General features: G+C 37.0%; 1 protein-coding gene across 1 annotated transcript in view; it reads right to left on the bottom strand.

Moving 5' to 3' along the window:
* The window catches only part of LOC116771665 (zinc finger SWIM domain-containing protein 4-like), a 31,722-nt gene extending 13,376 nt beyond the window's left edge, over nucleotides 1-18,346 (bottom strand). Inside the window, exon 1 of the mRNA XM_061528024.1 lies at nucleotides 18,010-18,346. Within this exon, the coding sequence (XP_061384008.1) occupies nucleotides 18,010-18,307 (298 nt within the window). The 5' untranslated portion in view covers nucleotides 18,308-18,346. The remainder of the gene's footprint in view (nucleotides 1-18,009) is intronic.
* Between the last annotated feature and the right edge of the window lie 2,155 nt (nucleotides 18,347-20,501).

A 20,501-nucleotide genomic window follows, 5' to 3' on the forward strand; every position in this document is an offset into this window, starting at 1 on the left:
TCACCTGCCGCCAGCCGCCAGCCGCCTGCCGCCACACAGGTGAGGATCTATTAGCCCTTCGCCCCCTCCTGTATCTTCGTGTATAATAAATGTAGCCTTACAAATGAACATGATTTCCTGTCATTGCACTGCGTTAATGTGTCTCGTAGTGTGATTTTTTTGATGTATTATATATATTTTTTTAAAGTACATAGATATACATGTACCTGTAAATATATATTTAATCATACTTTTAGTGTATCTGTGCGCCTGTAGGCGTGACAGCTGTCACACTTTAATAATCTATTTGAAGTGCGTCGCTTGACATGTATCAAGTATTTTAATATATGCTGATGATTATAACATACAGTGATATAGCTGACGGACTTTATTATTTATTGTGAGCTTCTATGTATTCAAAAACTGTACTGTATTATGAATGAGTAGTTTGCAATTCTAATGCTGGTATGATAAGTTGCGATATAACTAGTACTTTGTAGGTTCAAGTAAATTTTAAAGTATGACTTGGTTTGAAATAATAGGAATGTTTTGACACATATTATATGCGCTAGTGAGATTTCAACGCATTTCATCAAGATAGCTGTTGTTAAGAAGAGATTTATGTACGTGAAACGTTCAGACTTTCAGTGTTCAGTCTGATAGCGCAGACTCGTTCTAAGGGTTACTACTGACGTCTCAAGGTTCTCATCTCTTCCTCACAACCGCCGATCAGCTGCCCGTTCTTATAACGATCATAACTGACACGTTCCATTCGCCATTAACACAATTAAAAATATAACGTGACCAATTACAAGATATGGCGATAAATATCTCAACAACGTGTCGAGGAATGTCGCGGCACTATTAACTGGATGTCTGTGATTTAGCGTTTATAATTTTAGTTTTTAAACATTTTACTTATATTTATTATATTCATTGCAGTGATCATTTATAATATATAATGGTGTTATATACGAATGTGCTGATACTTATTATTTCTTCACGTGAAAACTATAGAAAGGAAAAATTTTCATTCACATTCTATGAAACTTCAGCTGCATATGAAAACAACACAGATGATAAAAACAGCGGCCATTTTGTCAGGACATATTATTTTACGTTTCGTTTTACTTTAGCTCTGTTGTTTCGTTTGTTATACATATTTTAAAAACAAATAACGGTCTTCCAGTTTAGTGCGTCTTTTAATTCTGTACAGTCAGCTGTTACTGTTTACAGTTAGTTATTATAAATTCTTATTTTGTAATGCCTTAATTATAATAAATAATAAGGAACCGGAAACGGAATAGTGTTAAGGTGGTATGTGATGGTCGCTGGACCGCTGGGTGTATATAATTTATGTACGTTATATGTGTCGCCCAGGTGGTCTCGTGATGCGGGCCAGATGGACATGTAATGGCTTGATTATATCTATATACATATAAGTACATTATATATGTATATTTCATACGACCAGACCGTACGTCTATGTATTATTTTGTTTATAAACTAGCTGGTACCCGCTATTTAGTCCGCGGTATCAATTATATTAACCAAGTAATCGTATGCGGTTAAGATACTGAACATGATGATTACAACAATAGCTTTGTCTTTAGAACTTTCGTATTTTTTTTCATATAATTTCAATCACAACTGCTGATTTCTATAAATTCGTTGATATTGTTAAATGAATATTATTATTTTGGAATATATTTTATATACTATAAATAAACTGTTACATTTAAGTGTTTTTATATATGTTAGTGTGTAAAATACATATAAACGACATGTTTAAGGTGATTTAAGTCAAGTTTTCTTGTTTAATATATCAATGAAATTAAATTATTATTATTTTTCATATATATAATAACTGATACACAAGTAACAAATAATTTAAACTGGTAATACACAAGTAAGAATAATTGAAAGTTATGTGCGAATTCTCATTCTATAGACTATAGAGCCTTACTGTGCCGAGCTTGGATAATGTTAAGAGAAAATTGCGTTTTTTCCTAAGTTATTGTATATCCAGCACATGACAGTGCCACACAATAGTATGCGTTTTATTGTTAAATCCAAGGATATATTGTTTCATATTAAACCTCATTCTTTGTAATATCAATAGTATTTGTTCTGTTAGTGTAATTAGGGATTTAAAAAGGAACCATTCTTAATATTTATGTATAATTAAATAATAATATATTTGTTTTTATATATTCGTACACATGACAATAACAACTTCTTATTCTAGTCCATGCCTCTCATACAAAGTTAATCTTGGTTTTCGTTCAATATTCTGAATTAACCGTCAAGTGATGACGTGTTGATATCTGTCGTTACAGACTTCAAGTGTATTTTATATCTGTGGAAGGATTCCTGTCAAATATTTGTACGATTGTCCAAGTCTAGTCTAAGGATAACGTGCCCCAGCATAACTTAACTGCCAGCGTCGCCCACAGACTTTCTTTGCCGTAACGTGGCGGATTACACTCTAATTGTCTGAAGATGTTCTGTTTCAGAAACTCAAGATTGACTATTGTCTGTTTTTGTTATTTTGATATGAATCTGTAGTCTATGTTCCTCGTGAGTGTTTTATGTACCCGTTCTCTCTATGAAGGCTGGATGTTAATGTATACTTCTTGGAAATAAATGAATTTTCATGTGAAAATTATTGGGCTATCTTAAATATCTGAAGAGGTAATATATTTATTTAAATAACTGCAAACGTCTGCTATGTATTTCCTTATGATATAGTACCTATGTTGCCAATATATCGTTTGTCTTATTTTATAAAGGAATCCTAAAAGTCGGAGTAATTTTTTGATATTGTAACAACTTAATTAAACTGATTTATTATAATATATACACGTACACCTCATTTCATTACGTGTATAACGTCGTGTCTTGGTCGCATGGTTTGAAGCGTTACTCACAGACGGGAATTCGTTGAGCAAACACATTATTGACTGTGTGACAACGTTCTTATTCTTTGTTTTAAGATAACTTACCTTTTGTGAAATGCTACAGCCGTGAGTAAGTTCCTTGACATTCGTTCCTAACATATTGTAATAATACTCCCTAACCGACACGCGCTCTCTATGAGACACGTTTAACATACGATTCAATTAGAACGTTATCAATGTCATTTAGTACAGTAGTTAAGTTGTTTAAAATACTAGTTCAATAGAAGTCACCTGAAATGCACGCCTTCACACCATTCGATATATTATATCGCATGCGATATTCTTCCTGGTCTCGTCAGCTACTTATGAGACTGTATTGGATTTATATTTTAATATCGAACTGTCAACCGTCTCGTCTGCGGTACACTGTCTATATGTATATAATATACACAGCGTTATTTACATTTCATTGATATTGAGATGGAGTGTGCATTATATAAGCTCCGTTATGTGGCAATCTGACCATACATTTTTTTTCTATCCAGTCTACGTGTATTTGATCTCGCTTTCTCGCATCAACTTATACCTTCAACTTATATTTAGCATATTTATCTGAATATTTAACGTTATGTCAGATAAGATGTTATTTAGAGCTGAAATTATGACTTTCGTGTACACTAGATATAGTTTTGAGGTGAGTCGAACTTCTAAGAGTAATATAACAAAAAGCAAAAGAAATATCTCCTCCTACGGTCTGTTTAAAGGGGTCGGTCCTAACTTGTAGTATATTTCTTATATAGAAGGTTTGTAGCACGTATGAAGACGTATAAGTACGTATATATATTAAGTCTAGTTTAAAAATGTATTCATAATATTCTAATAATCATCAAATATTCCATTATAAATACCACAACGCCAATGAAAGTTCTTTCATACACAAACAAGGTATCATTTGTGTACTATCTTTATAGATTTTAAGAAAACGAACGTGGTGTTTTGTATGTGAAGCTGTCATATACAATATAGGCATTGATTTGTCTGACCAGATATGTGGTTTGTTAATACTTAAAATTTCTTAACGTTGCCTAACCTGTTATTCTAGTTGTATGATTGTTTTTGAATCTAAGGCTATTATATTTATAGACACTGAGTGTTTTGAAGACGACGCCATAGTTCATCATTTTTAAAAGTATATTGATAACCATCATTTGATACTTATGACTGATTCAAGCTCGGCCATTTTGGTTTAAGACACGCTTTAGTAGTACATGACCTGGATATTGGCTATTTAATATCATCCTATATTCTTATTATTATCAGGGCTGCCAATTAAAAAAAATTAAATTCTTATGGTAAAACTGGTAGTGTCATACACACGCATACACACACACACACACACACACATATACACACTCACATATATATATACTCGTATATATATATAAGTATGAAGATAAAAAAATAACAAAAATAAATTACTCGAGTGTTCGGTATTCCAGATAACACGATGCTAGTTATCTATAAGAACAGCCAAACTAAACATGTGGTCCAGTGGTGGGTGGGGTCCAATTGATAGGGTTCATCGACCTTTCCCCCCATGATTTAAATTTGCGGCACATTTCAAAGGAGGTAATTGGATAATAATGCAGGCGCCACCCTTCAAGATGGACAAGATATCTGGACATACTGACATATATTATACCTACATGTATATATATATATACATATAGTTAATATTAAATAGCTTTAGTGATTACTCCTTGATGATGTGTGTAAGATAGGCATGCAATGTACTGATAAAGTATATTTTTTTAGTATGGGAACGTATAGAACGGTATTATGACAACGAAATCATAAATACTACTTATACTATATTTTACTACACTGACAATTATTCGGCGTTTCTTACTTCTAAACATTGATTAAATTCATTGTTTATAAGGATTCGAGTTGAAAAAATCCTTTCATTTATCATAATATGTTGTTACAGAGCAGTAGTTTTCTTCACGTGAACACGACTACGGAAATATAATCCAAGTAGTCTAATAAAATTAAAATAGTAAACCGTTGACTGCATTATATATATGTTAGATTTTCTTTATATATTTCAATCACTTATAGTATTTAAGAGCACTTTAAAATAGATTGAGTGTACCAGTGGTTCAGAATGATTTCTGCTTAGAAGATAAAAACCTCACTGGACACTTAAGAACTTATAAATAATTTTTTATAATTAACTATGTGATAATCAGATCTAAGACTTTCGCGAGTATTCATGTAAATAAATATCGTCTGCCCGTGATCTCGGTTCTAAACGTCGGGAGTACGTAGTTTTAAAATAATAAAATGACGCGTAGTAATCCGAAAATATTAGTTTTATTTATATGTTAGTTGGATTGTATACAAGTTGAGAAGACATAAAATGAGATTTGATACCAGGCACCAAGGTCCAAGATAGCTTTCAACGATAAGCGTTTCAAAGACTATGAAGAATTGTGTATCCGTTTTGGATAATATAATAAGTACTCGTCAAAACTCTTCCAGCCTAGATATTACTATATGTTTCTGCTTATATCATACTTCGAGACAAGTAAATATTTGTAAAATGTAATAAATTGTATATGACATTTATATTTTTATTACAACGTCTTCCGAATTTTAGTTTCGTGTGGAAGCTCTCGTCCGTCATCATGGGGCTGTATATGAATGTATTCTCATATCATAGTTACGATATACTTAACCCACACCAGGCCTCCGAGGGTGTCCCGAACAGCCTCGCTCGAGGGATTCAGCTGTATGTCAGCGATGGTGATCGGCGGCGTGGCTGATGGCAGGACGCATGCGCCTCACTAACAATGTTAGATGGGCAACGGGAGGAATGAAATTCTATTACGCGTTTTATACGGAACACCCTGAGGGGGACCGGCCGTTATAGCTAGAGCCGTGCCATTTCACACATCCCCCTCCCTCGCCCCGTGGGTATAACGACCGCGGGGGCCCCGGGGAGGTCCGGGGGGTCCATTGAAATGGTTGTAAAACATTGAAATCTGCGTAACGGCGGGCCTCCTCCGCTGGTCGATTCGATACGCGCAGTTTATTTTAAATTATAACGCTTCTGGGGGCGGTTTTTAATCTGTGACGTGTTTGAACAGTTGCGACGCGCTGGCCGACTCCTTCTCATATATTTATGCATCATCGGTTTCATATTTATAAAATATTGATAACCATTGCAGCAACACAACAGACTGACTGTACGTAGATAAGGCAGTTAATGAAATTATTGTTCAAGTCACTGGTCGCCATCATTAAAAAAATCAAGTAAATTTCATCCCAAAATGGACACAGTGGTAGGTATATCATTCATATAATAACGATTCAAACTATAATATGAGGAGCTACAGTAAAAACAAAAATGTATTTTCAACAAAAACGTAAGATATAAACGACGTTTACAGAGTCCTCGAAACAGGTAAGATCCTAAGAGCGTGACCCACAAAACCATTAGCTAACAGGAACCCACGTACATACTATATATGTACAATATAATACATACAAATAAAACGTTATGTATGTTAGAATTTTCTTGACTCCCTATAATACATATATATATATATTGGTTTATTGTAAAGATATCTTTTTTCGATAATTCTTTGTGTATTTGTGTCGAGATCAAATCTTTTTTAAGCCTGAACCCAAGTTAACGTGAAGTAATACTATATGTGAACAAACTTCGATCATAGTTTTTGTACTATATTGAAAGTTTCCCTTGTACTAAGAATATTTTCATATGATTCCAGTATATAATGAGATCTAAGATTTTCGCGAGTTTTATTCATTTAAATGAAACTAGTATTATTCGGATATACTACGCGGATTTTATTATTTAAAAACTACATAATCCCGACGTTTCGGTTACTTTGCAGCAACCGTGATCACGGGTACACCTCGTCTGCCCGCGATCACGGTTGCTGAAAAGTAACCGAAACGTCGGGATTATCTAGTTTTTAAATAATAAAATCCGCGTAGTATATCCGAATAATACTAGTTTCATTTAAACGATTCCAGTATAAATGATATATTATCGTAATTTATACCTGTTAACCATCATCCGACCCTTACCTTACTTAATAGTTAACCTCGGAAACCATCTAGCTATACACATCATAATTATAAATACATTTTCTAATACAAAAAAATATAAAATAGACAGAATTATTTCACACAACACATTATTTCTGTTGCTGGTAAAAAATATATATTAATTATAATGTTTTAAGAATTTTAAAATTTATTAATTGAGCACGAAACGAATACGACACGACATGTCGTGACGTGTAAGAGAACTTATATACTAATATAATCCTCCATGTGTATATTAAATTTTAATTAGTAACAGCCATATTAAAACGCGTGTGTAACATATAATGATGGATTACGACCGCGCCTCGCAGACCGATATGACAAAAATCCACATAAATCTCAAAGAAATACCGACCCAATGACCAGAAAGAATGTACGGCTGTAAAAACTGTGAAGCTATTGTCATTACACTTCACGCACTTATGATTCTTAATGCTTACGGCGTAAGGGCGATATTGCCTTCAAGTAACACCGGCATACACACCTCAGCTCAATAAAAACGCTGAATTATCTCAAAAAGCATTGCGTGCTATTAAATAATATAACAATTGTACGTACGTCTGAAACCTGTGCTGCGTTAAATTAAAAAACATATCCACCGTCCAGGTGTATTCCCAGCAGTGACGTCATTTCCCGGCCAGTCCTCTAAACAGTACGTACGGTCAGTTAAAAGCTGATATTACTCTTCGTTACATCCTAATGACTCCCAAAAGCTGCGTCCATTAAATTTATAACGTATTTTTGCAGTTGCGTAATAATGATTATACATTGATATTGAAATAAAATAAAAATATACATAATTATTGGTTCTAAGCTCTTTCACATTATGGCATGTTTTATATTGGGATCCGAAGCGTATAAAGTTAGCAGAACAGTTTTATATAAACCTATTTACATTATTTAACGGTAATATTCAAATACTTCTGAATCTGTTACTTTTTATGTGACAATGTAATGATTGTGTTTTATGTAAAATTTTTGTATACAGTAACTCATTGTCACAAAAAATGATGGTGTCCTAATAGATACTAATAGAGTTTGGACAATTACTAATGTATTTACTAACAACAAAAAAATTATTATGTACGTACATATGTATCATGCGTGTTATAAATAAATTCCTACAATACAAATTATGGCTATGACATATCGCTCATAGGTATAGTTAATTTTATATGGTAAAAAACAACATATATATATATATGTATATATTATTTTAATCGCGTCCGAATGATTTATATCCCATTTAATTTCGCAACCGCCCCTGTACTGGCCTACACGAGCACTTCAACGGCCCGTCTTCACCTGGCATTGATAAGACATACGGGTTCGATTCCCGGTACAGATAACATGGCGAATGTTTGTTCCGGTCTGTATACTTTTAATAAAAAATAATAATTTTGAACCAACGAATAACTAAGAATATTCTACACAATACTTTGTGTGTCCGATTGAAGACATTTTAATGTAATCAGTGAGAACTACTACTAACGTGATGTTCAATGGCATCTCAAATATATATACTCTGAGACTTGTGATGGAACTGATACAACACACACAAACAGACGCAGAGTAACGTATACAATGACACCAGCTCTATACAACGTCCCCTGCAATTTGATTATTTAAATCATTAAACAGGCAGGGGTGGCTCACAGTGGCTCACGAGGCGTCGTAGGGTTAATAAAAACAGTATGACAGAAAATAAAACGCGAGTAATATCGATCAGTTATCAGTATTACATATGCAGGAGAGGTGCTCTGTGGCACAGCCCTGAGGAGTCAGGGCCGCGTTATCCTAGGAAATAGTGAACACAGGATATCGACCGATCACCATCAGCTTATTATCACTTGGATGTAGACCGGGCGAAGCTTTAGCGACCGGCTACGGTTGAACCCTCGTTTTACAGAGCCATTCCTTTCTATGACCTCGTTTTATGGCGGCCGGGGAGGGTGGCTGGCTCGTTTTATGGTAGTTTGGAACGCCTATCTACATATGATAAGGCATCCCTCACGAACTCGTTTTCGTATTGTCTGTGCCTACATTCGTTTCTGTCTGGATGGGGATATTTGTCGGCAAACAATTTCGGAGACGCTAACGATAGATAAGATGATTTAATACCATATGATAATAATTTATATTATATATTATTTACGTATTTAAGCAAAAGGGAAAACCAATTAAGAGTTATGTGTAATATATGCCAAACCAAAAGCCAAACGACCCTCCAGCACAAATCGCTGGAGTAATTCCGTCCAAGGACTCCGAACTCGAGGGAGTTGTAACGGAAGATCGATATCAAGAGATGATGGCTCCCCCACCACCAGCTCGGGCAGACCCTAGCCGTTCTTGTATATGCCTCGATATCCATAAAGTTTGAAGATCCGCACGGCTCGTGTTATAATGGTCTGCGAGAACTTTCCGTTTACGACAGATCGTGACACATCTGTTACTTTACATTTTAGTACGTAATTTTGTGAACAGCAATCGTTACAGCATAAAGTAATGCCGACTATATTGCTCATAAAAAAAATATATTTTTCTTAGCATTTTCAATCTTATTTCTTTAAATTAGTATAGGATATGCAAGAGGATTTAATTAAATTGTTCGTAATGGAATTATTGAGTATTGTGTGGAAGCGTCTGTGATCTATTGGATATGTCAACACTTGCGGGTAAGAACAACATGACATATAGCGATGCAAGCCGCACTTATCAAGGGACTAGGAAGCCGTGTGTGAAATAAAAGTGAAGAATAATTATGTTTATTTTGAATTTATTGCGCATCCAGCAAAAAAGTGAATGTTTTGCTGAAATAAAATATACAAACTAGTCTCTGGTGCCCTATTACCGATAGCTATTATGAATTTTATCTGTTGTTAATATTTTTTATAAAATAAACGTACAAATCGTCTGCGTGTATAAAAAGTAATTATGGATTTATGCGTCGTCATGATGGGATCAGATGGTCGAGAACAATCCCGGGTTCAATTTAAATACGATTATAATAAATCGATTTTTATCATAAGTTATAAATCGATTTCGATTATTCCGTAACAATATTAAATGTTATTTTTATATTTTAATCAATATGAATTAACCTAGCTCATCAGTCCACGCGAAGGTTTCAGTGCGAGTGCAAATATATTCATCAAAGACAAAAGCACAAATTTAAATATTGGATATGTTAATGCAATTGTTTTTGTGTTCAGAGCGGGTTTTAAATTAACATTGATCTGTAACGCTCGCTACGAGTTTTTATGGTCTACCTAAATACGGACAGTATAAATGTGATGCAAACACATGTTTACTAAGGACCGATTCTAATATAAGCACTTTCAGACTTATTGTATGAATTTTTTGGTCATGACTAATGTGTTTTTATATAATTTTAAAGGGTTTATTTGGTTTTATATGAAAGTTACTATATCCAATCAAAGGTTATGGTAGCGGGAAGCGGTCTATCCTCTCCCAGATGTCGTACAGTATTGTACCTTACATCACGGGTGTAGGCGTTATTATCCCGTACACATATTCCTGTATCCCGTCGGAACTCGCGTGGACTATTGTTTCTACATTCATTAGTTTCCTCCGCCGGACCCCCCGGGGTTGACGTGTGTACAAATCGTTGATGGAATCTTGAAGTTGATCGATAATTAAAATGTTATTGAACATTTTTCTAAGATTAATAATCTTTCGTAAATTTTTCAATGATGATCGAATTGAATAGAAATATCATTTGATTTGGTGTTTCGGTTCTCTAGGCTGCGGGGTATATGTAGTATGTACATACAATAAACTGTATCGAGGACCAAGTTTTAAGGAAACCTTCATTCAGACGGAGATGCACATGTCGCTCGGGTTTGTACAGCAGGTAGAGATATAAAAAAAACAACTAAACCCGCTCTCGCAATGGGGTATTATACCGAGCACAACAAAATCACACCCTAAGAGTACATAATAAGGTCCATTTCCAGTCGTCTGTAATCTAACCCCCGCGTGGTAGGGTCCTAACGGCGGGCGAGATTTTTTTTGCCATTTATTTTTCTAGTCTCAGTTAATTAGTATTTTTTCGTTCCGATAGAAACAGATAAGCCGGCTTGGAAGACACGAGCGCACGCAACGGACAATGCACGATGCTAATGTGAAAATCGATTACGTTTTGAGTTTTGTAGTCACGATTCCCCATACAGTCGTTCACTGTTAATTGTTGGTGAAATTGCACGTTCACGTAAATATGTTACTCACAATATATTGTTACAAGTGTAACTTAAGTAATATATGTCGAGTTCTACCGTCGACAGCCTGCAGAGGGTAACATAAAACCGCTGTGTACAAGGTGTGGATGTGGCCAAGATCGTCAAGACTGCGCCGATTGCCAAATCGCCGGTGTTCATATTGGCAACTGTGTTGCTGGACGTGCCAAGTTTCTACTGAATCTTGGACGGGAGACGTCCGCCAGGTGCCAAGACGTCATCCGTTTAAGGTTTCTGACCGAATGCGGCAAATGTTAGGGAGGAAATTGGCGACAACGCCTCTTATCGAGCACTGACGCTGACATGATCAACTCGTATACAATATCTCGGGACTCCAAAACATTGAGCCAATTATGTTTGTGTTTTCTATATTTTTATTCGGAGACTTCATGAAGTCGACGTCACAATAGCAGATGTCGTTAAGCATTTTTTAATGTGAAATTTAATCCAACCCTGGAGGTCCACGGGGAGCGGTGTAGAATGTCTGCTGTTGTTTGTATACGGCCTTGTTTGAGAACGAGCTCGCTGCTCCTCGGCCGAACAACGCACCATAACACAGCAATTCAAAGTTATATTTTTACGATCTGGCAACGTTTTTCTCTCTCGTTCTTTAAATTAATTCTAGTTTAACACAAACCGTGAAATATAACGATCGATGTACCGGAACCATTTATAATCTGTTGGTAGACCATTTGTCTTCTCGGCGCAGTGATCTCGGGAAGGCGAACTAAAGCGAACTCCGCTGGTCGTCCGTAGAGGGCCGGCCGGTAGTTTACTATACATGTTAATTAATGCCTTACATTATTTCTCATTATTCCTTTTAAAAACGGTTAAATGATTTCCTCCATCTATTGTTTGAGAAGCCGTCATTCTCAACATGTGAATGTCGGTGATTATGTTTTAAGTTATCCGCGGCGTCGGTTATTAACGTGGAGTGATGGCGCGCGCGGGTGAGGCCAATTTATTTAATATTGATACAAGTTATTGCACCAAATTACAGATGATTGTAGGAGGAGCCCGCCTTATTTATAGTTCGGTCTGTTTCGTGTGTACAGTCCCGTAAGATACATCCTGACGCTGAAACCGTATCAGCTTGTGACTAATGTAAGAAGTACAAGTATCCTCATCAAGTATTTTTTTCGATGATTATAGATGGAAGGTGTTATAAACTCAAATGTCGAGCTAGCACGCAGCCTCAGATGCGTCATACCTCAAACAGCTCTGTTAACAAACCGCTTCCTCTCCGTTCTGTTCCGTAAACCGTCTTAATGATACCACTGACCCCTCCTCACATTGTTCAGAGTTTCTATCGAGCGCCGATATACCCCGTATCGTTTAATACCATCTATATTTATTTGACATGTTTAAATTATCGCTGTATCTGGGGCTCCTATAGACGTTCGTTGATAGCGAAGCTTGCACAAGATGTTCAACTCTTCGTATCTAGACCTGGATATTTGGTTGGTTAACCCCGATTCTATGAAAGGCCATCGATAAAACTTGACAGCTACGTTATATCGGATAACAAATTTAGAGTTTATATAGAATATACGACGATATACTAGATATGTTATTACCTACGATTACGAATATATGTACAAGTAACAAAGTAACCAAACACGAGACAATGTAAAATGTATGCCGTCTGTATTACTTGATCATGCAAATCAATAAAATGCATCGATTTAAAACGTGATTTTTTTAAGACAGTAATGTGTGTGTTGCAGATTCAAACAGTGGGTTATATGTATATGTAATAAAATGTTTGCATCGACCCACATTGATTTGCTTTGTGACTTAAATATTGCGATGATAATGATTTTTATTGTCGCCTTTATTTCATTGCTTAATCATGGGTATTTAATACCTAATAATTATTAATATTTGTAAAATTTTCCGAGTACTTCTACAAAAATCAATAAGCTAAATGAACAGTGATCAACCTAACACATGTGACAGTTTTGATCTAATCTAATACAGTTAACAACACAAGTACACAGCATACCCTCGTAAATTATAGTTAGGGTTGCCATATAAAACTAGAAATTTAATATTAGTATTACGGTTTTATTGATTAAAAAATATAGGTAATATCAAACTATTAGACTTCAATGACATAATCTGTGCAGTATATACTCTATGCCAATGACCTGTCACTCAGTGTAAGGTGATGGTAGGTATCTGCCGGCAGACGCAATGCGTCGTTGTCACTTCACCGATTCGTTGAATGATTGCACGCAATAAATTCGCGTAATCCAACCGTCAGTCAATAACTATCATGATAAAATGTCCGATATGATAAATCAACACACACACACACACACACACACACACACACACACACACTAGAAAAAATAGAAAAATTACATATATACCACGTATCCTTTGAACCTAATTTATTGAATCTTAAAAGAATCATTTAGAAAAATCGTGAATATTGTCTAATGTAGTACATTTTCATCCATATCAGAGTGTCTGTGTGCTGTACGTCAAATAGAATCCCTGTCTTACGGAACAGAAGTTAGAACCCTCTGACAGGAGAGCGGCACAACCCGACACTGTTGGCTGAATAATCCCGACCATGGCCAGTCCGAACACTGAGAATAAACTGTATTTACTATACTTGAATTTAATACAACTTCATTTATTATATAAATTTGAGAAAATTAATTAATACATTAATCATATTTGTATATAATAAATATTTAAAAACTCCCCCCTCCCCCTCCTCTAGCATACTTTGTCGCCGGTGTCCGCCATCTTTGCACGCCGGCTATACAACAATAGGCCGCCAGTCAAACCGGCCGTATCATTATAATTGACAATAACAAATGATATTCATCTCCATCGGAGCTGTTCCGTCTTCGGTGATGGATCCAACAGTCCAACATATTATTATTGTGAGTTAATGAATCAGCGCCGCGAAAATGTTATGTTTTTTTATATGTTATCTTTCTATACACAAATAATACAAGCTGTTCGTTTGTACTCGTTTGAAAGACTAAGTCTAGAAATAACTCGGTCTTCCTGTGACTAATTGGAGCTAATTGAGTCTCGCGTTTATTATTTAAGCCCGACCCGTGAGGTCGTGTTGGGTCAATTACAATACTTATATTAAGATTAAGACGTCTTCGAACCAGGAAAATGCAGTTTGAAGAGTAACGTGTGGAGAATTTAATAGTTTTGTATTTAATGTAACAATTATTTTTTTTTAATTAAAGCAACATCAGCCCCGAGTGGAATTCTTAGTAGAAATCAAATGTACTCTGTAAAGTATAGCGACTTCATAAGCATTTCACGATAAAACAGTGCTGTCGTCAGTAATTTGCTTGCATTTCACAACAAGGGTATGTTAGTATAAATTTTGATTACAAAGAAATTTCTACATACATGCATGATTAATCGACCGACTTGCACCAATATCGGCCAATTCACACCAACAAGTGTGTATTTTTAATGTACGACAGTCGACAGTTAACACAAGGCCGTCGATCCGTAGCTGGTACAGACTAAACATTTGTTTGTTTTTCTCACGACTAATTGAGCCATCAATTCCTTCTAATATCCGTCTGTGAACATGTTTTTTAACCCGGTAACGCTCACCACCTCGACCTACATACATCGCATGTTTCCGTATCAGTAGTGAGTGTGTTCTAGTGAGGAATCGTCCGATGTATATCGACCATCGAAAACAATGCAATAATACGACGATTCAACATCAGAACCCGGTTCGCCTTCAGCACACAAAATAATTATCGATCTAAATAGCGTCTTATCACATCAAGATAGAGTCGTCTCTGTGTATTCTATTAAGTTCGCCAACCGGCTCTAAAACGCGGAGGTGCTCGGCACTTACAACGTGTCTTTGTAAATCTGACCGACCGTGCTGATCTCCCGTCCCCCGCCGATCGTATGTCGCGTCGCAGGTCCGCGGCGGTGATGAAGGAGCGAGGCGGGTCGTTGTATGCTGGTCGGGCGACAGAAGCGCTCTCATGTGGTCTCTATGGGACTCTGTTATTGGACAGAGCATCATTCACATAGTTTGTATGTCCGCCGTTACTCAGTAATTCTTTGTTGCTATGTATCGCCACTGTATTGACAGATGTTGGAATTTTTTCCATTAATTTAAGCTGAGTGCTACTTTTTGTATATACAAAGAAACCACGTATCACGATTCACGAGTATTAAAAGATATCGTTTGGATGACGTTAGAATATTAAAATGAATAGCAGTCTATGAAGATATCAAATAATTTTAAAATCTTGAAACGGGCTCTAATCCGCCCTTAACCACAACTTCCTGTATTATAATAGCAACACCATAAAGTTTCGATACGACTTTCAACACTGAATTCAATAATTAAGACTAGTTTAAACATACGAAAATACATTTTAAACCACGGTAAAAAAAATATCAAGGTTATCAAAGATATAATGAAACGCGTTTAAATAATTAGCACAATAACATATTGTTAAACCTTAATAGTTTTATAATAACCCCCGATCCAATTGATATCCGAGGTGAAACCGTATTCATTACGGCCATTAAAACTATATTAGTTAATGCATTCATCTAAGGGTAATGGTTGCATCATCAGGATTTGTTTTCGTCTTCAGCCACGCCATGTTATAAACCCCGGTGTACATCGAGAAAGCTTTGTTAATGGTACGTCTGATAGATTATGATATCCCATATACCTTTCACATAACATTGCTATCATTCCTCGGACTAATTGATTTTATAAAAAAAAATATCGCAACACGTATATTTTTTTATTATTTAACTACTTTCAATTACAATTCCGTTTGGATGGTGTCAATTTCGATGTTATCTTTGATCACAGTTGCAATAGTCCCTTAATTATATATATTTTTACTGACATTCATAATAGCTAATTAAAGTTATTTATTATATAACGCATGTATACTCGCGCCTCCCTTTCCACAATCTCCCAAACATAAATCATACCATACGTGCATCTTATAAGCCATGTTCCTGAGAAAATTTCTATAAACATAGATGTTAAAAAAATATATGTAACAAAATGCTCGGTTCCCAAGAAACACGTTGTACAAAAGGATATCAAAGATCACAACACGTATGAATCACGAGCTATAAAACGTTTGAAACCTTCTCAGAATCGTTTCTATCGCAAGTAATATTTATAATTTTTTAACATAAAACCACCATTAAAGATTAAAGATCAACCGTCGGTATGTAATTGCTAGCTTTGTCAGTCATCAACTCTAAAACGCTGTAGATATATTAAGCTGAATTTGTACTTACGTATGAGGTCACCTACACTTACGTATAAAACAGCCAAAGAACATGGTTCACTGTCACTAAAGTCTTTTATTGGACGATCCGTTTTAAAAGCTTACTTTCAAATGCTAATTTAACTGTGAAACTACTAAAGCATATTACTATTATTATTCCATGAATTGATGTTACTCGTATTCACAGTAACCCTTCCAGTCTCAAATTTAAATCAATGTCTATGTAAAACCAACCGGTATTGATACATCCAACTATTCAATACTTATTACAATATTTGCATTTCGTGTTTATTACTTTCCGATCCTTCGAATTTCGAACGCGCCCCGTTCTTTTTCTTTTATTTACGAATCTGGCATTTCTTGTTTTGTGGCCAGTCTCTTTAATGTTGCCATCGGTGGCGTTAATAATATTATTATCGACGATATTTTAAAAATGTTTATTCTGTTCATTTTGTTATAATGTTAATTGTTTTGACATTCAAATTACTTCACTAAACATAGGAAAAAAATAAGTTAACGAAATGAATCGCAATTATGACTTATTCATGACATCTAAGAGCTGATAATAATAAAGAAATACTATGTACATTTCAATGTAATGTCTTTATACCTAAAACGGTAACCGAAGCATTGCCCTAAAGTTGGAAGTCGGCCAGCCTAAAATGAGAATGCATACACTCGATAAGTTCCAACGCATTAGGCGTTTTCTTAAGCCGACATTATGGGGCTCCGGTTCCGAAGCGGCGTCGGAGCCGAAACGACCACAAACGACCAGTTATAGCCATCTCGATGGCAGATAAGCACAAATGAATATGTAAAGCGTCCTCCCACGCCCGCAATAATAAAACAGGGCCAGGCCTGACCCTATGGAAATGAAACGGGCAATTAATATTGTTTATTCGCGTCCGTTACTCACAGCGGAGACATTAAAAGAGGCCTGCCCGGTCTGGCGAGCCGCGCCTCATGTGCTCGAGCCGATTCCGACTGACATACCATTCGGTAATTCCCTACGCTCATAACGGGACATCCAGTTATGGTAATCATAGCCGAATTTCACGATCACGAGCGTTTCGAAAGTAGATTGATATAACGACGATCGCTCCCGTTCGAAGGAAGTGGACGCGTGGCCAAGCAGCCCGAGCAGAACGTGCCCTCGGCTGACCAGTTCATACTCGAACGATTCGATGAATTCCGATCAATTACCGGCAGTGATTTCCTACTGGCCGACGTACAGGAACGTTATCCGACCGCTCGGACGAGTTTCGCAGGTATCCTTCGATAGCGGCCGATCGGCCGGAGTCGTGTCCGTCTCCGGAGCCCTGATCTCACTCGACGCATGAATAATTCCCGCGAGGAGCCGCTATCGATCGCACACGTCGAGGTTTTTATTTATACGTCGCGGGTGGGCGAGGCGCGTATTAGTAAACAGGCGCAGGCGCGGTCCCCGCCGGCACTCACCGACTTGTAGCACGTTCTCCACGCAGCCGGCCTCCAGCAGCTTGAGGCCGCGGCAGAAGGCGATGTTCCGGTGGTCGTCTGGCGGCGCGCGCGCCAGCGATGAGTACATGCAGATATCGCGCTCGTCCCGCGGGAAAGACCAGTACACCACACGCCGCTGCACCGGTTCCGGGATGCGTTCGTAGCGCTCCTCAATACGCTGGAAGGGGATCGCGGCCGCCACTATCTTGGCCGTGATATCGAGCAACGTCGGCGGGGCGCGCGGCCGGCAGCACGCGCGCGGCGCACACGTGGACATCGCGCTCGCTCGGCCGCTCGGCGCGGACTGACGTGCTCTCGACTGTCGCCGGCCCCCTCCCCCTTCCTGCTCCGCGGCCCCCTCCGTCCCCCACCGCCGTCCCCCGGGAGAGCCCCCCGCGGGGACGACCGCCCTACATCGACATACTACTATAAATTATTCATTTGGCGAGCATAATGTGCGATATATTATTAAAAGTTGGCATTTCTGTTATATTCTGTGACGACGATAATTTATAAAATCATTAAAATTTCCGTGAAGGAGATCGAAACAAATCGACCTTTCGTACCGGCGCTTCCTTCGATAGTGTACGTTTCGTAACGAAATTAAGCATTTCTACTAAGATACGAACACGTATAATAATATCAGTAACCGTCCGCCGTTTCGTTATATTAGTTTTTATACACAATCTGAATGTATAAGTAGAGAGTTGAGTCGAACGTTTCGACGAACTCGCGCCATAAAGAATGCAAGCTTAACATAAAAAATTATGGCACAAAAAGCATCTAATCCATTCGGGTCCTGCCTCCTCACATTACACAAACGAAGGGGAAAGGCGGGTGGGGGTTACATTAACAGCTGATAGCTGGGTGTGTGCGGGGCGCGGGGGAGGGCGCACCACTGACGGCCGGGGCCGGGGGGAGGGGGAACCTCGACGTCAGGTGTCCGACTCGCTCAGCTGTGATTCGCTTCAAAAGCGCTAGAGCCGCTGAGTGGTGTCCCACGTACAATGACCTCTATTTGTTTATAATGTTTTTTTGTATTACAAGTATTGTGTCCGCCGTCCGCAGGTACACGGCACCGAGGCAACGCCGCTCCGGGAACATTACGACGGATCGTTCCGATGTTTTATGAATAGCGTTTTGTGAAAGACTTCTACGATCTGCGGATAATTCGTGGCTTTGAATTGTTTTCGTTGATTACGACGATGTGAGAGGATTGAATGTATACTACTAAGGACATGACGCTTAACAATAATCGGTCTCTACACTAAGAACGGTACTATATAAATCGCCATTAGACTGTAAGCGTAGCCGTAACATTAACACATATAAAATTTACACACAACATACAGAACTAAATTTGAACATAAACAACATAATGCGTCGATAGAAAGGAAATTATGTATATAATGAAAGTAAACGTGTTCAGTGTGATGAAGCGCTGCAGCGCTGGAGCGGTCCGGATCTATGTCTCGACGTATATATAGTACATAATAATAATACAAATTACGTGTCAGTCAGCTGATCTGTGTTATGAATTGTTTTTAGGGTTCCCTCGGACTGTAAACAATCTTATAAGATATAAAAATTACATATTCAATTAATCAGTTTGGGACTGATTGTATCTTCAACATTCTGCCGATCTCTTTACTATTAGTATATAAAAAAAGTACGTGTACATTGTTCTCGTGTCATTTGTTTGCATGTCCTTTTGAAATAAATAACTTAGTAGATCATAAAAATAACTTGTTTTTTTTTTATATATGTGGTATGTAATGAAAATAGCGAATAATTGTAATGTATTTGTTATATATTGTAATGTTATCTGTTAGCAATTCGGAATCCGAGCGGACTTGGCGTTGTTCCTAGTTTTTTTCAGATCCACCTTCTGACCTAGTTTCCTAATGATACAATTGGCGAATTTAAATTTATAATCACAATTAAATTACGTGATCAAAATTTTTAATTTAACTTACGTCGTTTTCGACTTGAAATTTAGGTTCCTGCTGATAAGATTCAATATTTTCGTTACATATAGAAAATACAGTAATTTAGTGTTTTGCACTTCAACCTTGTGGCTAAAGAATGTGGAAAAATAGAGGACATAAGAAACCATAATTATTAATTACTTAATTCAACTTAATTGAATATGTACACGGCATATCCTTAGTAGTGGTTTTTATTATCAATGTAAGACCGACAGTTTGAACGTTTCTCATTTATAGATGGTCATAACGGACGCATCGCGTCTACCTTTAAATTTTAATATCTAACAGTCAACCCGTAGCCGCCATTTTCTATTCTGAAAAAATATGAAAGGCAGTCCTCTACGAGATTGTATTGAATTTATTTTTGAAGTACAAATACAACTCGTGTACAAAACTGTGGGAAACGAGTTGTTAAAGTGAAATTATATAAATATAAATACATATAATTATACACAACTGGGAGATATATATGCGCTACTGCTT

This window comes from Danaus plexippus (assembly GCF_018135715.1).
Source record: "Danaus plexippus chromosome 16 unlocalized genomic scaffold, MEX_DaPlex mxdp_23, whole genome shotgun sequence".
NCBI lineage: Eukaryota > Metazoa > Arthropoda > Insecta > Lepidoptera > Nymphalidae > Danaus > Danaus plexippus.